General features: G+C 42.1%; 1 protein-coding gene across 23 annotated transcripts in view; it reads left to right on the top strand.

Annotated features, from left to right (window-relative positions):
• The window catches only part of MTCL1 (microtubule crosslinking factor 1), a 135,600-nt gene that overhangs the window by 2,291 nt on the left and 117,577 nt on the right, over nucleotides 1-15,732 (top strand). For all 23 annotated transcript variants that reach the window (XM_035270586.3, XM_035270589.3, XM_035270583.3 and 20 more), the window contains exons 2-3: nucleotides 8,843-9,067; nucleotides 10,756-10,914. In XM_035270586.3, coding sequence (XP_035126477.2) covers nucleotides 8,843-9,067; nucleotides 10,756-10,914 — 384 coding nt within the window. The remainder of the gene's footprint in view (nucleotides 1-8,842; nucleotides 9,068-10,755; nucleotides 10,915-15,732) is intronic.

Raw genomic sequence — 15,732 nt, 5'->3', positions numbered from 1 at the left:
GCTGGGTGGCCTCCAAGCCTAAATTTCTTATGGAGCTGCTCCAACCAGCTGAGCCCTATTTTACTTTTTGCAAGAAGTAACAGTGAGGCACAGAAAGAGAGCTGGTAAAAGATGGACTTACTGCAAGATGTTTCAGATAGTATGGTTGCTATTGCTTTCCTCACTTACTCTTAGGTAATAGACAACAGAGTGAAGTTCAAAGGCAACTATGTTTTGAGTGACTCCATCATGAAAGCAGCACTTCTGTAAATCTTCAACAAATGTAAGCTTTCTGAGGGTGACAAGATAATCTTGTTTTTGTATCCCCTCCCCCTAGCATAACCACTGACTTACAAGATTTCTGATTGAATGGTGTTTATCCAAGTGACTGCTATGCAAGGGAAAATTGAGTTCTATAAAGAAGCTTCTCATTATATTTTGGTCTTAAGGTAGGCAGTCCATCATTTCAAAGTTCATTCTTGGTGCAACTGGTTATTTGCTTTATTTTTTCAAGTTGTTAGATTCTCAATGAATGAAACATGTTTGAGCCTGGAGTATGATGCAGTGTATTTGATATTTCAGTGGATCTTCACAACAACATAGGGTGGTGGTGGTGGCGGTATCATGGTCATAACTACTGTTTCACAGATGGAGATGTTAAGAACCTAAAACAGAAATGACTTGTCTGAGGTCATACAGTAAGTGGTGGCACCTGTGCTTCCCCAGAGCCTCTGCGCCTTCTTCTGCAGTGGGATGCAGTCCTACTTCCAGGGAGGCTGCTTTCTTCTGAGCACACTTTCTGAGTTGTCTTCGTAGCTCAAAGTGTTCCCTGTGGTCAGCTTTCCTAGGGGCCCTCTGTTTTCTTTTCAGGTGAGGGGGCCATCATGCCCGTCTCTCCACTAGTCTGCGTATGAATGGCTGCATAAATCCCACTGCCAGTGTTTCATTTGTGGGGACTGTTCAGACGCCATTTACTATGGAGAAAGGTGTCACTTGCATCCATTTACTCTGCCTGAGCCCACCTCCCCACCCTTCCTCCAACAGCAGGGGAAAGAAGAGCGTGCAGGGGTCTGAAAGAGGCTAGCAAACCCGATGATTGCATAAATGCATGTGAGGTACTCGCATGGTCACTCGGAAGCTTAAATGGCAAGAGTTCAATTCCAGAAAGAAACCTAAGGATCCTAGTGGACTTTTCCACAGGTCATGGAGCCTGCCCACTTGTGTAAAACTGGGCCCAGAGCTTCAGGGACCCTATGGGGCAGGGGCAGTAGTCACGCTTTTGTAGTGGTGGTTAGCGTGTACCCTTTATAAACCAAAACTTCTCTTTTTTTGTTGTTTTCAGGGGTACCTTTTTTCTGTTTATTTTTTAAGAGACAGGGTCTTGCTTTGTGGCCCAGGCTGGAGTGCAGTGGCATGATCATAGCTCAATGCAACCTTGAATCTGTGGGCTCAAGTGATCTTCCTGCCTCATCCTGCTGAGTAGCTGGGTCTACAGGTACACAACACCAAACTGGGCTAATTTTTAAATTTTTTATAGAGACAGGGTCTGGCTATGTTGTCCAGGCTTATCTTGAACTCCTGGCTTCAAGTGATCCTCCCTTCTTGCCCTCCAAAGTACTAGGATTACAGGTTTGAAACCTCTGTGTCCTATAGGGGTACTTTTTAAAAAGGTTAGATACAAGTATATCCCTGACCCTCTACTTTGTTGGGGAGTGCTACACAGAACTAACTCTCAGGATCAGATTCAGCATCCATCTATTTCAATGTGTCTAACAAGCAGCTCGGCCCACAAATTTTACATTGCTATATTCTGGAGGATTCCAAGTAAGTGCCGTCACCATTGTTGTGCAAGATTGTCACAGTTTCTGAACTAGAATGACCAAAGCCTAATTCAGCAGAAAAGTAAGTCCAGCAAAACCTTAGGAGAATGTCTTATGGATCAGGACATTTAAGTAGAATTCTCTTGGCTTTTAGCCAGCCTGCTGTATTTTTCATTTTATTTTATTTATTTATTTTGAGATGAAGTCTTGCTGTGTCACCCAGACTGGAGTGCAGTGGTACAGTCTCGGCTCACTGCACCCTCCGCCTCCCAGGTTCAAGCAATTCTCCTGTCTCAGCCTCCCGAGTAGCTGGTATTACAAGTGCCTGCCACCATGTCCAGCCAATTTTCGTATTTTTAGTAGAAACTGGGTTTCACTATGTTGGCCAGGCTGGTCTTGAACTCCTGACCTCGGGTGATTTGCCTGCCTCGGCCTCCCAAAGTGTTGGGATCACAGGCATGAACCATTGCGCCGGGCCTGGCCTGTATTTTTTAAAATAGCAAGTATCAACAGGAAAGCGGGCACCTTCTGTTGTGTTGTAACGGAGCGAATTTGGTCGTCCCTGACTCTGCTTCCTGTTGCATCAAATGGTGCCTGGGAGACTAGGTGAAAAATGTAAAAAAAAAAAAAACAACTCAATCCAGGTAGCTGGCTTTTGCTTGAAAACACAGACAGAAAAGCACTGTTGTTGTCCTTTGACCTCTGATAAACTCAAATACATTTGGAAGTATTCAGACATTCAGCTGAGCGCTTCAGTTGAGTTATCCAAAGGCCTTGCCTTCTTTCTCAGTTAAAACCCAGGCATTTTCTTAATGTTGAGGACTATGATAAAGTGCTGGTATGTTCCTTCCCTGCTAGGTGTCCAGGACTGTGTTTTGCTTGAGTGCTCTGAGACAATCAGACAAGCCAGAGTGCTCATTGTCAACATATTAATTATGTTCTCTGTTTCCACAGACTTTTCAGGCGGATTTAATCACTTGGCATTTACTAGCCTATTTTGAAAATGCTTTTCGTGGTCATAACCCACACCTCACCCACCCCCAAATAGTGTCCTCTTGCCATGCTGACCTCCTGCAGGGTAGGTGAGGTTTGGGGTGGGAAGAGCTGTTTCTTTTTGCCTTTCTTTCTCAGTTATTTCCTAAGAATTGTTTTTTGTTAAAACAGGTTGGTGCTAGACAAGGGCAGATAAAATTGGCTTCTTGGAGAGGAATGATTTCCTACGGGAGAGGTTGAGCTTTGGTTTTATAGGTTGCAGTGTCTCACTGCTGATCCAAGCTTACCATCCTACTTCTCATTTGTGGTCGCCTTTTGAGTTTCAAGTGCTGGCCTGGTTTGTGACATTTGGCTGCTGGGCTGCCCAGATGCCAGGCGCTCAATGTGGCCTGGAGGGCGGCACTTGGAGAGGAGCTCAAGTGGTGCTCTGCAGCCGAGGTGTCTCAGCACCTCCTTGCTCCCCGCCTCCTTCTCCTGCCTCTTTTGAAAGGGTTAACATGGACAGTATTCCCCATTCTTTCTTTACATTCACTGTCCATACCCATTCTGTATTCAGCCAGTGAAAGAGCAGCTATGATCATTTTCAGTGGCAAGCTAATGTAGACAAGGGCGGTGGCCACCAGTTGCTGGCTGGACCATTACCTTGCAGACAGGGGGAGTGGCCCTGCACCTCCTTAGCTACAGCTGGGACTCTTAGAGAACATTTCCCTTGTCTAGAGGGAGATGAGGTGAATTATTTGTATGTTACAAAAGGCAGGAGTTTTTGTCTGCCCGGCAGATAGAATTATTGCAGAAGTAGCCAGATGCATGCTTCTACTATCCAAATGGAGTCTATTTAAAGAGGAAGTACTAAAATAGAGATAATTACTGATTTTCGATATTTAAGAGAGATTAAGATTTTCATATAATTATTAATATGATCAAGAGTTTTTATCATTTATTCTAAGAAGCTGTGGATTTGGTTTTTGTTATATATTCATGGATAAAACTATCCTTTAGAGGTTTTTGTCGAGACGTGTAATTTTAATCTTGGTTTACTCTCGTGTACTCATGGTACCTCATTATTCCTCTAATTTGAGATATATGATAAGGCTTGATTTGTCAACCATAGGCAATAGGGAAGAGTCGACTGGGCAGCTTCACAATACTTCAAGATTTCATTTTATATATAAAACTTAAAAAGATATTTAGTTAAAACTGGGTTAGCTTTTCAATGAGTTGATGATCTAACACTTAAGTATCCTCCAGACTTGATGTTAATTCAGTAAAAAACTGTTGATTAAGGACAGTTTTTTCTTATTAATTTCTGAGTATGAAAAGACAACAGCAATTTTCCAATTTTATTTACTATCTCTAAATTACACCTGTCAGAAACATCATATGCTCTGCTTGATTTGGTTTTCTTAAATTTTTAGTTGGCAGATGTTGTTAAGGTTCTGCGTTACGGTTTTCTAAATTGGAGCATGCCTCCAGAAAATTAATGTAATGTTAATTTGAAAATCACTATCCATCATGACCTTAATTCCAGTAATCATAGGTTTTGCTTTTTAAATGGCTGCTGCCAGCTTACATGATTTATAATTTGCTTTTCTTAAACTTCTTTTCACTGAACCTGAAAATTACTTTTTTCTAGGCTCTCTGGGAAGAGTTGAAACACTGGCCCTGGTCCTATCTCTGCAACAGACCAATGATGGAAAGCCATTTATACTTTTAGAATCTCAGTTTCCTCATTTTAAAATGGGAGTATTAGCCAGGCGTGGTCGCATGTGCTTGTAGTCCCAGCTACTCAGGAGGCTGAGGTGGGAAGATCTCTTGAGCCCAGGAGCTCAAGGTGGTAGTGAGCCGTGGTTGCACCACTATGCTCCAGGTTGGATCACAGGGTGAGACCCTGTCTCTTTAAAGAAAAGGGGGGGAGGAGGGGCATGAATGTCTTTGCTGCACATTGCAGTGTTTTCCTAAGAACCAGTTGCTCTAATGGTTATGCTTGTGTGTTGTCATTTGTGGAGCTGTAAATGTTAAATGTTAGGCTACTTTTATTGGTTTACGCTGATGGTGGGCTTTTAAAAGTACAATTGAAGGTCTGTTATTGTTTCATTTGTCCAGGTTGTAACTTACAGTATTTACCTGGAAGAGTGTATGTTTGAAAGCAGACAGGCCTGGGTATGCGGTTCGGTTCAGTCTACTAGATGTGAAGCTTTGGACACACGTAACTAGCCTCGGTTTGGGTTTTTTGCCTATAAATTGTATAATCTGTTCCTGACAGTGTTAGTATAGGGTTAGTAATGAGGGTGAGGTGCTTAATTAAGGATATTTGTTCTGTAAATTTAGATAAAATATGAGTTATAAGAGTAGTGATTTAAATACATGCAGTTATGCTACATTAGTCCATTTTTATACTTCTATGAAGAAATACAATAGACTGCGTAATTTATAAAGAAAAAAGCGTTTAATGGACTCAACAGTTCCACCCGACTGGGGAGGCCTTATAGTAACAGTGGAAGGCGAAGGAGGAGCAGAGACACGTCTTACATGGGGGCAGGTAAGAATGTGTGCAGGGGAACTGCCCTTTGTAAAACTATCAGATCTCTTTTGAGACTTATTCACTCTCATCGCGAACAGCACAGGTAAAAGCTGCCCCCATGATTCAGTTATCTCCCACTGGGTCCCTTCCATGACACGTGAGGATTATGGGAGCTACAATTCAAGATGAGATTTGAGCAGGGACACAGCCAAACTATATCATAGGATCTCTCCCTAATTTCTTTTCAGTACAAATAATGTTGGTTATTATTTATGCCAAAAAATACTGCCATTTACATCTGGCCTGCTCAGTGATGTGGGTGGTGTGGGTGCATCTAGCCCTTGAACAGTTTTTGTAGCCTGTAATGGTTGTTTACACATCTCTATGACAATGCAGCATTTAACATTAGGGTGGCTGTGGGCTCTCCTGTTACAAAGTCTGAAAGCTAGAGACGTTTTGTACCTGGAGGCTGTATCTTGCATTTTAGGCCTATATTGCATTTCAAAAACTTTTGTCTGAGTTACAGATAATCCCAGGCATTAATGACTTCGACATGCTTTCTAGAAGGAAAATCAATCACAATTTTTTTCATGAACAGAATGGCCAAAGTCACTGTATATTTGTATGTACGGATATACATATACGCATATTGACTTAGTGTTGTACATTTGGTGATTATTCCTTGTATTGAACTGATTTTTATTAATGACTCAGTGAAACAATTACCTTTTTACTCAGAAACAAGCATTGAGATTAGGTTCTTTCTCTAAGTCTGATCCATTGGATTCATGGATGGGGTGTGAGTCAAACTTGACCTTGATTTTTGAAGATTCGGAACCTACTTCTCACTCTTGACAACCACAAGGCTCATTTTAAAGCTTTCAGTCTGCAGTTGACCTCCTCTAGGAGTGGGTAGGGCACGGGGACAGCTTCCATAGCGCGTCATCAAAGCCTCAGTGTTGAGGCACCAGTGACAACCTCCTCTTTGTGGAAGGTTTGCGGAAGGTTGGCAAGCCCTGTCCTGACAGAGCTGTGTTCTCTGGCCCCCTGAGGAACCCAGACCGCCCATTCTGTTCATGTATGTTCAGCTGACCAGCTCTTATGCTCAATCCAGTAACTTACATTTCCAGCAGATCTTCCCACGAGGACCAGGATTTATCAGGAGAGATTTCCATGGAGGAAAAAAGAAGTGAAACTTGGTTAGAGTTCACAACATTTTCAATGTTCGGATTGATCTTTCTTAAGACATATTAGGACATCTTATATTTTTAATAATGTTTTCATCATTGGTATAGAAATTCTGTAAGAACACTTAGAAGCCAAGAAGAAAAACATTTTGTGCATTTGACTATTGAGAAGTTGGTGAAGCTTTCTTCTTCAACATCTGTTCTCCTTGGTAGCCAGCCTATTGAAACAGGCTCCAGTTGAGTCCCGTCAAGTCAGTAGCTCATTCTCTTGATGGGATAGTATAGGTAGAGTGGAGAGAACCTACAGGCTAGATTGGAGGATGAATTGCCATATCAGTGTCCTTTCCAGTAGGACATTGTGTACAGCTAAGGTTGACCAAAAATCATCATCACCCCATTTTGTGCCAACCCTTATTTTCCCATAAGGATTCCCAATTTATTTGTTGTGTTTCTTGTACTTAATCTTACCTAGGATAAACAGATCTTCAGGAGATTTTTTCCTGTTCATTTATTATTATTATTTTTTTGTCTGAGGCTCTGATGCTGGGCAACTTGTTTTTTATTGTTAGTCAGTCCCTGGTTTTAAGAACAAATACAGGATTCACATAAGTGGTAAGAATCCGGGAACAAACTGAATAATAGCAGGACGAGAATGGATATTTAGGGTGTCTAAGTATAGGAGAGATTTTTCCTTGAACCTTAATATTAATTGAGTAAAGTAAATGGGAATAACTGAGTGCCTACTATTCTGGAGGCATCTGAAACTATCAGTCATGAAACTAGTCAAGAAAATCCCTAGAATGTTTTCTTCATCTTCCTCCTTCCATATTGCCCCTCCTTAAAATCTTGTAAAGCACTTTAGTAGAGTGGATATCTCGTACCTGCCGCTACATCTGTGGGTTTGGGAAGAAGTTTTCTGCATTAGGCTGCAAGACTAGGACAAGGTGAGCTTGCAGTTGTGTCTGATGTTAGTCACCTTTCTGACTTGGTGTTTGTAAGTGGTCACTGGTGCTCCTGTGTATTCATTTAGCAATATTTATTGATGGCCTACTGTGTGCTCCATGCTGCTCTGGATGCAGAGAGGAGCAAGACAGATAAGCTTGCTCCCCTCTGAAGCTTGCCTTGTTAGTGTGGGTGACAGACAATTAGTAGGAAAAAATACAAATACTATTAGATGGCTCTAAGAGGTGGGAAGAAAATAGAGCCAGCAAGAGACTAGAGGCTCGGGGGCTGATGAGGGTGGCCAGGGGAGGCTTTGCATGACCTTAGATTATATGATGGAATGAGCTTCGCAGAGATGTGGAACCAGGAGTGTTTTTAGAAGTGCGAATAGCAGGTGAGGTCTTGAGGCCTGGAGAAGCAAAGGAGCTGCTTCTTCAGCCAGGAGTGTGGCCAGGAGGCCCTGGGAGGCCTGGAAAGAAGGAAGCCTCTGGAGGGTTTGAGAAGGGGGTGAGGTGATCTGATTTGCACAATACAAGGATCATTCTGCTGGGTAGGGGGACAAACTGTAGGAGGATTAGAGGGCCAGCTGGGCAGCAGGAGCCTGTGTGTCTCCACTTACATCTGTGTGCGGCTCCCCTCCCCCAGGGTTGGAGGGCTGGACCAGGGTGACCGACCTTGATGGGGCACAGCTCTGGCTAGGGCTTGGCTGCAGAATGGAAGGGGATGGGAAGCCAGGAATGACTCCTTGGGTTCTCCTGTATTCAGGGTGCATTCCTGTGGACAGCAGAGAGTGGAGGTGTGGGAAATATAGGATAGGTGAATGGGAAAAAACAGACCCAATGTTTATTTAAAATAATGGAAAATGTCTCATTTGTGGATGGAGTTGCTTAGTCAATGCTGAGATGTGTCTTGTGGAACAGAATTTTAGGGACATTTGCAGGTATGTTATAGTTCTAGGGCAGTTAGCAGTTGTTATCCTACAGAAGTTTATATTCTTTGAAGGCAGTATCCGCATGATTCATCTTAGTGCCTAGATTATGCCTTAGAGATAAAGGCTTAGGTCAATGTTTGGTTTGAATCAAAAGGTTCAGTTATCAGCCGGGTTGATTTTATTTGATTATGTAAGGAGATACTGGGAGTGGGATAAGTTCTGAGAGGCCACAGTGAATAATCCAGTTTTGTAGTTTCTTGTTACATAAGATTTGAACAGATACTCAACTATATTATCTCACGTGCAGATTTCTAGAGGTTCTGCTGCCTGTCACACAAGTGTGGTCCCAAGCTGTTGAGGAAGTGTGAGGGATTCAATATTTAGTATTGAGGATCGGGGGTGAAGGAGAGATACACCGTCCTTTTTTGATGCACTTGGCTCATAAATCTGCTCTCTCTGGTTTGCATAGGATGAATTAGATGAACTCCGTGCTGAGATGGAAGAAATGAGAGACAGTTATTTAGAGGAAGATGTTTACCAGCTGCAGGAACTTCGGCGAGAATTGGACCGTGCTAATAAAAACTGTCGAATCCTGCAGTATCGTCTTCGGAAAGCTGAGCAGAAAAGCCTGAAAGTGGCCGAGACGGGTCAGGTGGATGGTGAACTTATTCGAAGCCTGGAGCAGGACTTGAAGGTGAGAGGGGTGATGCATGCACCCCTGAAGGCTGCTGTGGGCCAATGGGCCGGCTGGCCACATGCACATTGTCCTGGTTTTCTTCCCCTGCTTGTGTCTGTCTCTACAGATTGCAGTGTAAACAGTCTTGATTTGCTTTATGGCTTAGAGAGTATGTGTAGTTGTATGACTTTGACAGCCCAAGGTTTAAATTTGTCATAATAAGAACTTTAGAAAAATGATAATAATGGATCTGCAATAACAAAGAATTAATACCTGCCAATGGGTCTGACAATTGGACAGCAATTCTGCAGAAACTCTGAAAGATCTGAAATATTAAAAAAAAAACTATTGATTATCAATGTAGTCAAAGGCCACTCTTAAAAGTTGACCATATCACTTAACATTTTTTATTGTTATTTAGGTTTCTAGGATGCAGAAATCCTAACATTCCCATAACCCAAGCAAGGCTTGTGTAGTGAGGATCTAACGCTAGGAGAAATCATCACAAATTGTCTAAGGTGTCTTTGAGAACCACTGGGAGAAGTGGGAATGATGTGAAGAAATCCTAGACTTTATGCCATTTTTTTTCTCCCTGGGCAGCAGGGCCCTCATGACCTGATTATCAAATCATTTATCTAGAGATGAATTATGCATACTGTTCTCCTTATTACTGGAGTACTTGTGAAATCTCATCTAGCCTTTCAGTGTGATAATAGGAAAAGAATCTTTGTGATTCTACCAAAGTTATAAACCTCTAACAAAATGTCATTCAGTGTGATAAAGGGTGATTTATATTTCTCTTACAAAGATCTCTTTCCTCATTTGCTTTTAGAAAGTAAACATGTTAACTGCTTTGCTCATTCAAATGGTTTACGACACCAGACCCATAGTAGACAATTTAAAACTTGCCTACATTGAACATCGTATGCATACAGAATTTTTATTATTATTATTATTATTTTAGGATCTTGCTCTGTCACCTAGGCTGGAGTGCAGAGAGGTGCTGTTACCTTGAACTCCTGGGCTCAAGTGACCCTCCCTTCTCTGTCTCACAAATAGCTGAGACTATAGGCATGCACCACCATGCCTGAATTATTTTTTTTTATTATTATTTTTTTAGAGACAGGGTCTCACTGTGTTTCCCAGGCTGGTCTCAAACTCCTGACCTCAAGTGATCCTTCCGTCTTTTCCTCCTAACATTCTGGAATTACAGGCAGCTTATTTGTTTTGCTAGCAGGTGGGTTCAGTATTACTTTAGGGAACAGAAATGTTCACTTGCTTATTAATTATTAAAATTTCTCGCTTAAAGCACGTGAGTCTGGGCAGAATTGACATTCTTGCTGATCAACTGTGAGGGAGGAGGGTTATCAAAAGTGGGCTTTTAAAAAAAATATTTATTTTAAAGTCATTTACATTTAGCAGTGGGGGATGTGTTGTATATCAACTTCAGTGACACTAATGTTAGCAAGTTCTGATAATGCACCATCATCAGACCAGCCAGAGGAGCCTTTTAGCCTGGATGTTGATTTCATTTTTTAATGAATCTCCTCCTCCTTTAAAAATAGGCTGATTATGAATTACCAGGGTCTTTGCCATGTGGCATAATATCATATTACTTAATGATTTTGCCTCTGACATTGTCTGATGGTACCTTTAGCACATAAAAAGCCTTATATCCTGATAATGATCTCTGTGGGTCATTGCAGGTAGCCAAAGATGTGTCTGTCAGATTGCACCATGAACTTGAGACGGTGGAGGAAAAGCGCGCTAAAGCTGAAGATGAAAATGAAACTCTCCGACAGCAGATGATTGAAGTGGAGATATCCAAGCAGGCCCTCCAGAATGAGCTCGAGAGACTGAAAGAGGTAATCCAGAACTGGGGAGGGGTCCTGCCCTCTTGGGTTTAGTAAGGAGGAGCTTGGAACTGCAAGTGTCCCCTTCTTATTGTGGTTGAAAGCTGGGGTTGGCAAAGCATCGCCTGTTTGTTTAGCTCAGAAACTAGATTGTTTTTACATTTTTTCCCTAGTATGGCAGACAAACAAGCAAATAAACAAAACTCAGATGAAAGAAAGCCCCAAAAGCAAAGAAGACTAGGATTCAATACTGTGTGTTGCTTGCAAAGCCTAAAATATTTTCTATTTGGCCTTTTACAGAAAAGGCTTATTGAGCCTTGGTCTAAAGCTAGTTTTTGTAATTACCGCTCAGATGAGCTGACCATTAATTCCTTTGGTGTGTCCAAGTGGGGCCTATTATTGTTAGAATACAGAATTAAGTTGTAGCTTTTTCTCCAGAGTCTTCTCCAGTGAGCTGGAAAGCATGTTATGGTTGTCTATTATAGCTGTGTAAATAGACAATGTATGCATGCCACCTATGTAGCTAAAATGAGTTGAATATAGACATTTTTAAATTTTAGGGAATGATTTTTCTAGCAAAGTAATCTGGAAAATGAATATATATTCTTTTCATTTGCACACAGCAGTGCAAATCCTTTTTTGTCATTGACTTCCATTATAAGATTGAAGCTGAGTGTTTTCTTGGAAATGTCCTGCATGTGTTGAAATTAAAAATCCTTGACCAAAGCTTTAAGCTCACAGTGAATTCTGGCATGTTACCTGCACCTGCCAACAGCCTTGCTTGGTGGCTTATTTTTCCTTTGGAAAAGTTTCCTGATTCACACAGCTCTTCCCTATCCATGCCCGCTCCCATCCACATCTGGTTCCGGCCCTGCGTGGGCTCTGGGTGGAGTTGTACATGTGCAGTGCAGGCCCTACTCTCAAAGCACCTCCAGTTCAATCAGGCACACAGATAAAAAAACAGACAAATCACAGCAAAGTAGCAGGCGTTCCCTCTCTTCTTCTGCCCCCACCCCTCTGCTCACAGCTGCCTTGGCCTCCCTGCTCTTCCATTTCATGCCCTTGCCTGAGTGTTCTTTCTCCAGATTCTCCTGCCACCTGTGGCTCATTCCCTTAGCTCTTTTGGGTCCTTGCTGAGATTCACTCAGCCTCTCCAATTAGCACTCATGAAAGTTGTCCCCATCTCCACCCTGGCCATCCCTGTTCACCTTTCCATCTGACATATGTATTCTGAGACATTTGTCTATTGTCACCGCTCATCTGTTTTCTTTCTCTGTCTTTCATCCCTCCCCTCCTTTACTGGTGCCCCTTCAGATCATGAGCTCTGTGAGGCAGAGACAGGGGATTTGTTTGTCTGGTTCACTGTGGGGCTCCCCATGCCTAGAACAGCACCTGGCACATGCTGAGTAGAGGAATGAATGAAGTGGGCAGAGCATAGAGCTATGTGATCAGAGCATGCCTGGAAGATGGGGCAGCTTTCCGGAAGAAGAGATTGGCTTCTGGGAGCTTGCTTTCATCACAGGTAACCCTCACCCCTTAACTTACACTTGTATCTGCCCCCAGAACTTGAGGAATTTGTCCTCTACTTGAGGATCTCTGCTTCTGAGACGTATAGTTGCTGGTACTTTACTCCCCTCCTGTTCCTTTGTTCTAAGTTTGCTGGAATGGTGTCCTTTCTCAGTTTGAGCCTGACCTTAACAGTTACAGGGTATAGAAAATAGTTTACCATTGACTCTGGAACAGTGTGGGAATTGGTGGGCGGGGGGAGTCACCTCCTGTGCAGTTGAAAATCTGTGCATGTCTTGTAGTCCTAGATACTAGAGAGGCTGAGGCAGGAGGATTGCTTATGCCCAGGACTTTGAGGTAGTTGGGCAACACAGCAAGACTGTTTCTTAAAGAAAAAAAGAGAAAATAATGTGTATAGCTTTTGACTCCCCCAAAACTTGCCTACTAATAGCCTACTGTTGACTGGAAGCCTTACTGATAACATAAAACACATATTTTATATGTTGCATGTATTATGTACTGTATTCTTAGAATAAAGCTAGAGAAAATGTTGTTAAAATAATAAGAGAAAATATATTACTGTTCATTAAGTGGAAGTGGATCACTATAAAGGTCTTTATGCTCATAGTCTTCACGCTAAGTAGATGGAGGAGGAAGAGGAGGATTTGGTCTTGCTGTCTCAGGGGTGGCACAGGTAGAAGATTTGAGTATAAGTGGACCTTCTCAGTTCAAACATATTTTTCAAGGATCAACTATAGAAGTGTATTTTATAAAATTTTATATGTGTATACATTTGTGTATAAATATATAAACATATAAAATGTATAACACATAAATATGTAATTTTAAGTAGGTGAAGATTCTTTTTCATACATTTAAATGGATTTGTGTAGGACTTGGCATCTCTTTGGAGGAAGAAACCATCATTGCTGCTTTTGACATTCAAAAGCAAGGCCAGGGTGAGACAAGGATCTTCAGAGAGCCTGATGCTGGCTCAGGGTGGATGTGAGGAGAAAACGGAGAGGTATCAGCCCTCCCTTTGTGGATTAGAATTACTGAGAAGAATTGCTCAGTTGGGATAAAATAAGTATTTTACTTCCAGAGTTGCAGTCAGACTGGTGGGACCACATATTTACACCAAACTTCTAAATGAGTCGTAAAACTGACAGGAGTCCCAAGAGAGTTAGAGGCTAGCAGATTAAACTGGAAGCAGAGAATGATGGCATCTAGTGACACAAGGTTCAAAGGTGATGGAGGAAATATTTATTGGAAAATGCCAGCTGATTTCTTTGTGAATGGGTTCTTTTTGCAAAAGCCAGAACAAACATTCTGGCCCTGGGGTGAGGATAATATTTTTTCTATCCTGAGCCTTGCTTTTTGTCGTTCACCTCTGGAGTTTTGTAAATGGATGTGTGACTTCCTGAAAAGGGCAAGGACAGTTCGTAGTTATGTGTCTCTGAGCAGCAGCGGTTGTTGCAGATATGTGTGTATCCCCTCGGCCTCAGGGGTCCATGAAACAGAGCATCTCCTCACCTTTGCCCCTCTGGAGCCGCCACTCCCTTCTCTCTGAAGTTCTAGACTGTTTTCAGCTGCCTGGTGGTCATCTCCAACATGAGTTTTTCTTAGCACTTTAGACTCTGTGTCCAGAAAAAACTCATTGCCCCCTCGTCCCACCCTGCACCTTCTGTCTCCTATTTGAGTAATGGTCCCCAAGTCTTTGAGTCCCCAAGTCCAATGATGGCATTACCCTTAATCCTCTTCTCTCTTCTTCAGCTGCTTGCTCAGTGCTGTAGGTTCAGCTTTTGCAGGCTTTAGATATTTCTTTCTCACTGACACCTTATGATAGAACATGGATGAACCTTGAAAATCTGCTAAGTAACAGAAGCCAGACATACTGTTTGTTTGCATTGATAAGAAATATCCAGAGTAGACGGATTCATATAGATGGAAAACAGACTCATGGTTTCCTGGGGTAGGGGAGAGGGGAGAAGGGGGACCGACTGCTTAATGGGTAGGCAGTTTCCTTTCTGGGTGATGAAAATATTTTAGAATGAGATAGAGATGGTGGTTGCACAACATGTGAATGTACCAAATGCCACTGAGTTGTGTACTTGAAAATGGTTAGTTTTCTGTTACATGAATTTTAACCTCAATTTAAAAAATTTTCTTTCTCCAATGTACCCATACTTTTTACCAGTCCCCCACCTCAGACGAGTATTTGAGAGCTGACAGTGTGGGCTGACCATGCATGTTGAATGTGTACAGAATTTCTAATCCTTCCCTTTTCTCTTCTCTCCTCTCCCTGCCCAAATTCTGACCATGTCACTCTGCCTAAACAGACAGACTTGCCTTGGCTTGTCTAACTCTTTGGCATGACACAGTGGACTGTTACCCCCTGGCCCATCTCCAGCTCCCTTTTGGGTTTCCCACACTAGGGCTGTAAACCCTGATCTGAAATGGAAGAGCAGTTCAAAAGGATGAATGGACTGTGCCCTCTGATTCTTTTTGAACTACTAGAGGTGTGTCTTTGAAAAGTTACTTTCTCTATTGATAAGAAAAGGGCTGATCTGCCTAAAATTGTCCCTTCTGACTAGCCAGCTTCCTTGCTGGCATCCTGTGCCTGTTCACTCTTGGAGTCTGTGCCCCCAGGCACCCCACATGCCCTCTGCTTGTATAAAGCTCAAACAATTTTCACCCTTGTTTTTTCAAATATATTTCTTCTAGTATTCAACTCTACCTATATCGGAATCTCTCAAAATGTAGAAAATGGTTAACCTTGGCTTACTTTCCACTTCTTAAAGATTGCCCTAATTCTTTCACTGAACAATATTTCATTCTCCCCTCAATTTTTTGAGTTCTAATACATGCTAGACACAAATATCAACTAGCCAGATTAGCCAGCACTTACAGGAGACCAGAGACATGTTATAGATCATTCCAGTGAGCTCAGGTTATTGAAGAGAGTCCCAGGGAACCAACTAAGAGACGACTTCTTGCGGCCGCCTTTCATCATATTCAGAAAATGACATGGATTCTCTGGGTTTGGTTGAGACTTCTTTTGTGTATAGTCAATCATCAGATTTTGTAATGTTTCCTGTGTGCTTGAGAGGAATGTGAATACTCCAGTTTTAGGGTACAGACTTTGATTTAAATCTATTAGACTGAAGACTTCAAACTTCAGTTGTAACCCACAGCAAAAAGGGTGTCATCAGTCAATATACAACTGTAAAGAAAGGCTCAGCAAAGTAATGCTTTCCTTTGTTATTCGGGGTGCACTCCGATATTTTCCATTTAGTCAGCTAAAAATTTTTTAAATGGTGGTTA

The sequence above is a fragment of the Callithrix jacchus genome, chromosome 13 (genome assembly GCF_049354715.1).
Source record: "Callithrix jacchus isolate 240 chromosome 13, calJac240_pri, whole genome shotgun sequence".
NCBI lineage: Eukaryota > Metazoa > Chordata > Mammalia > Primates > Cebidae > Callithrix > Callithrix jacchus.
Note: the sequence above shows the minus strand (reverse complement) of the source record. Positions and strands in the feature narration are given on the sequence as shown.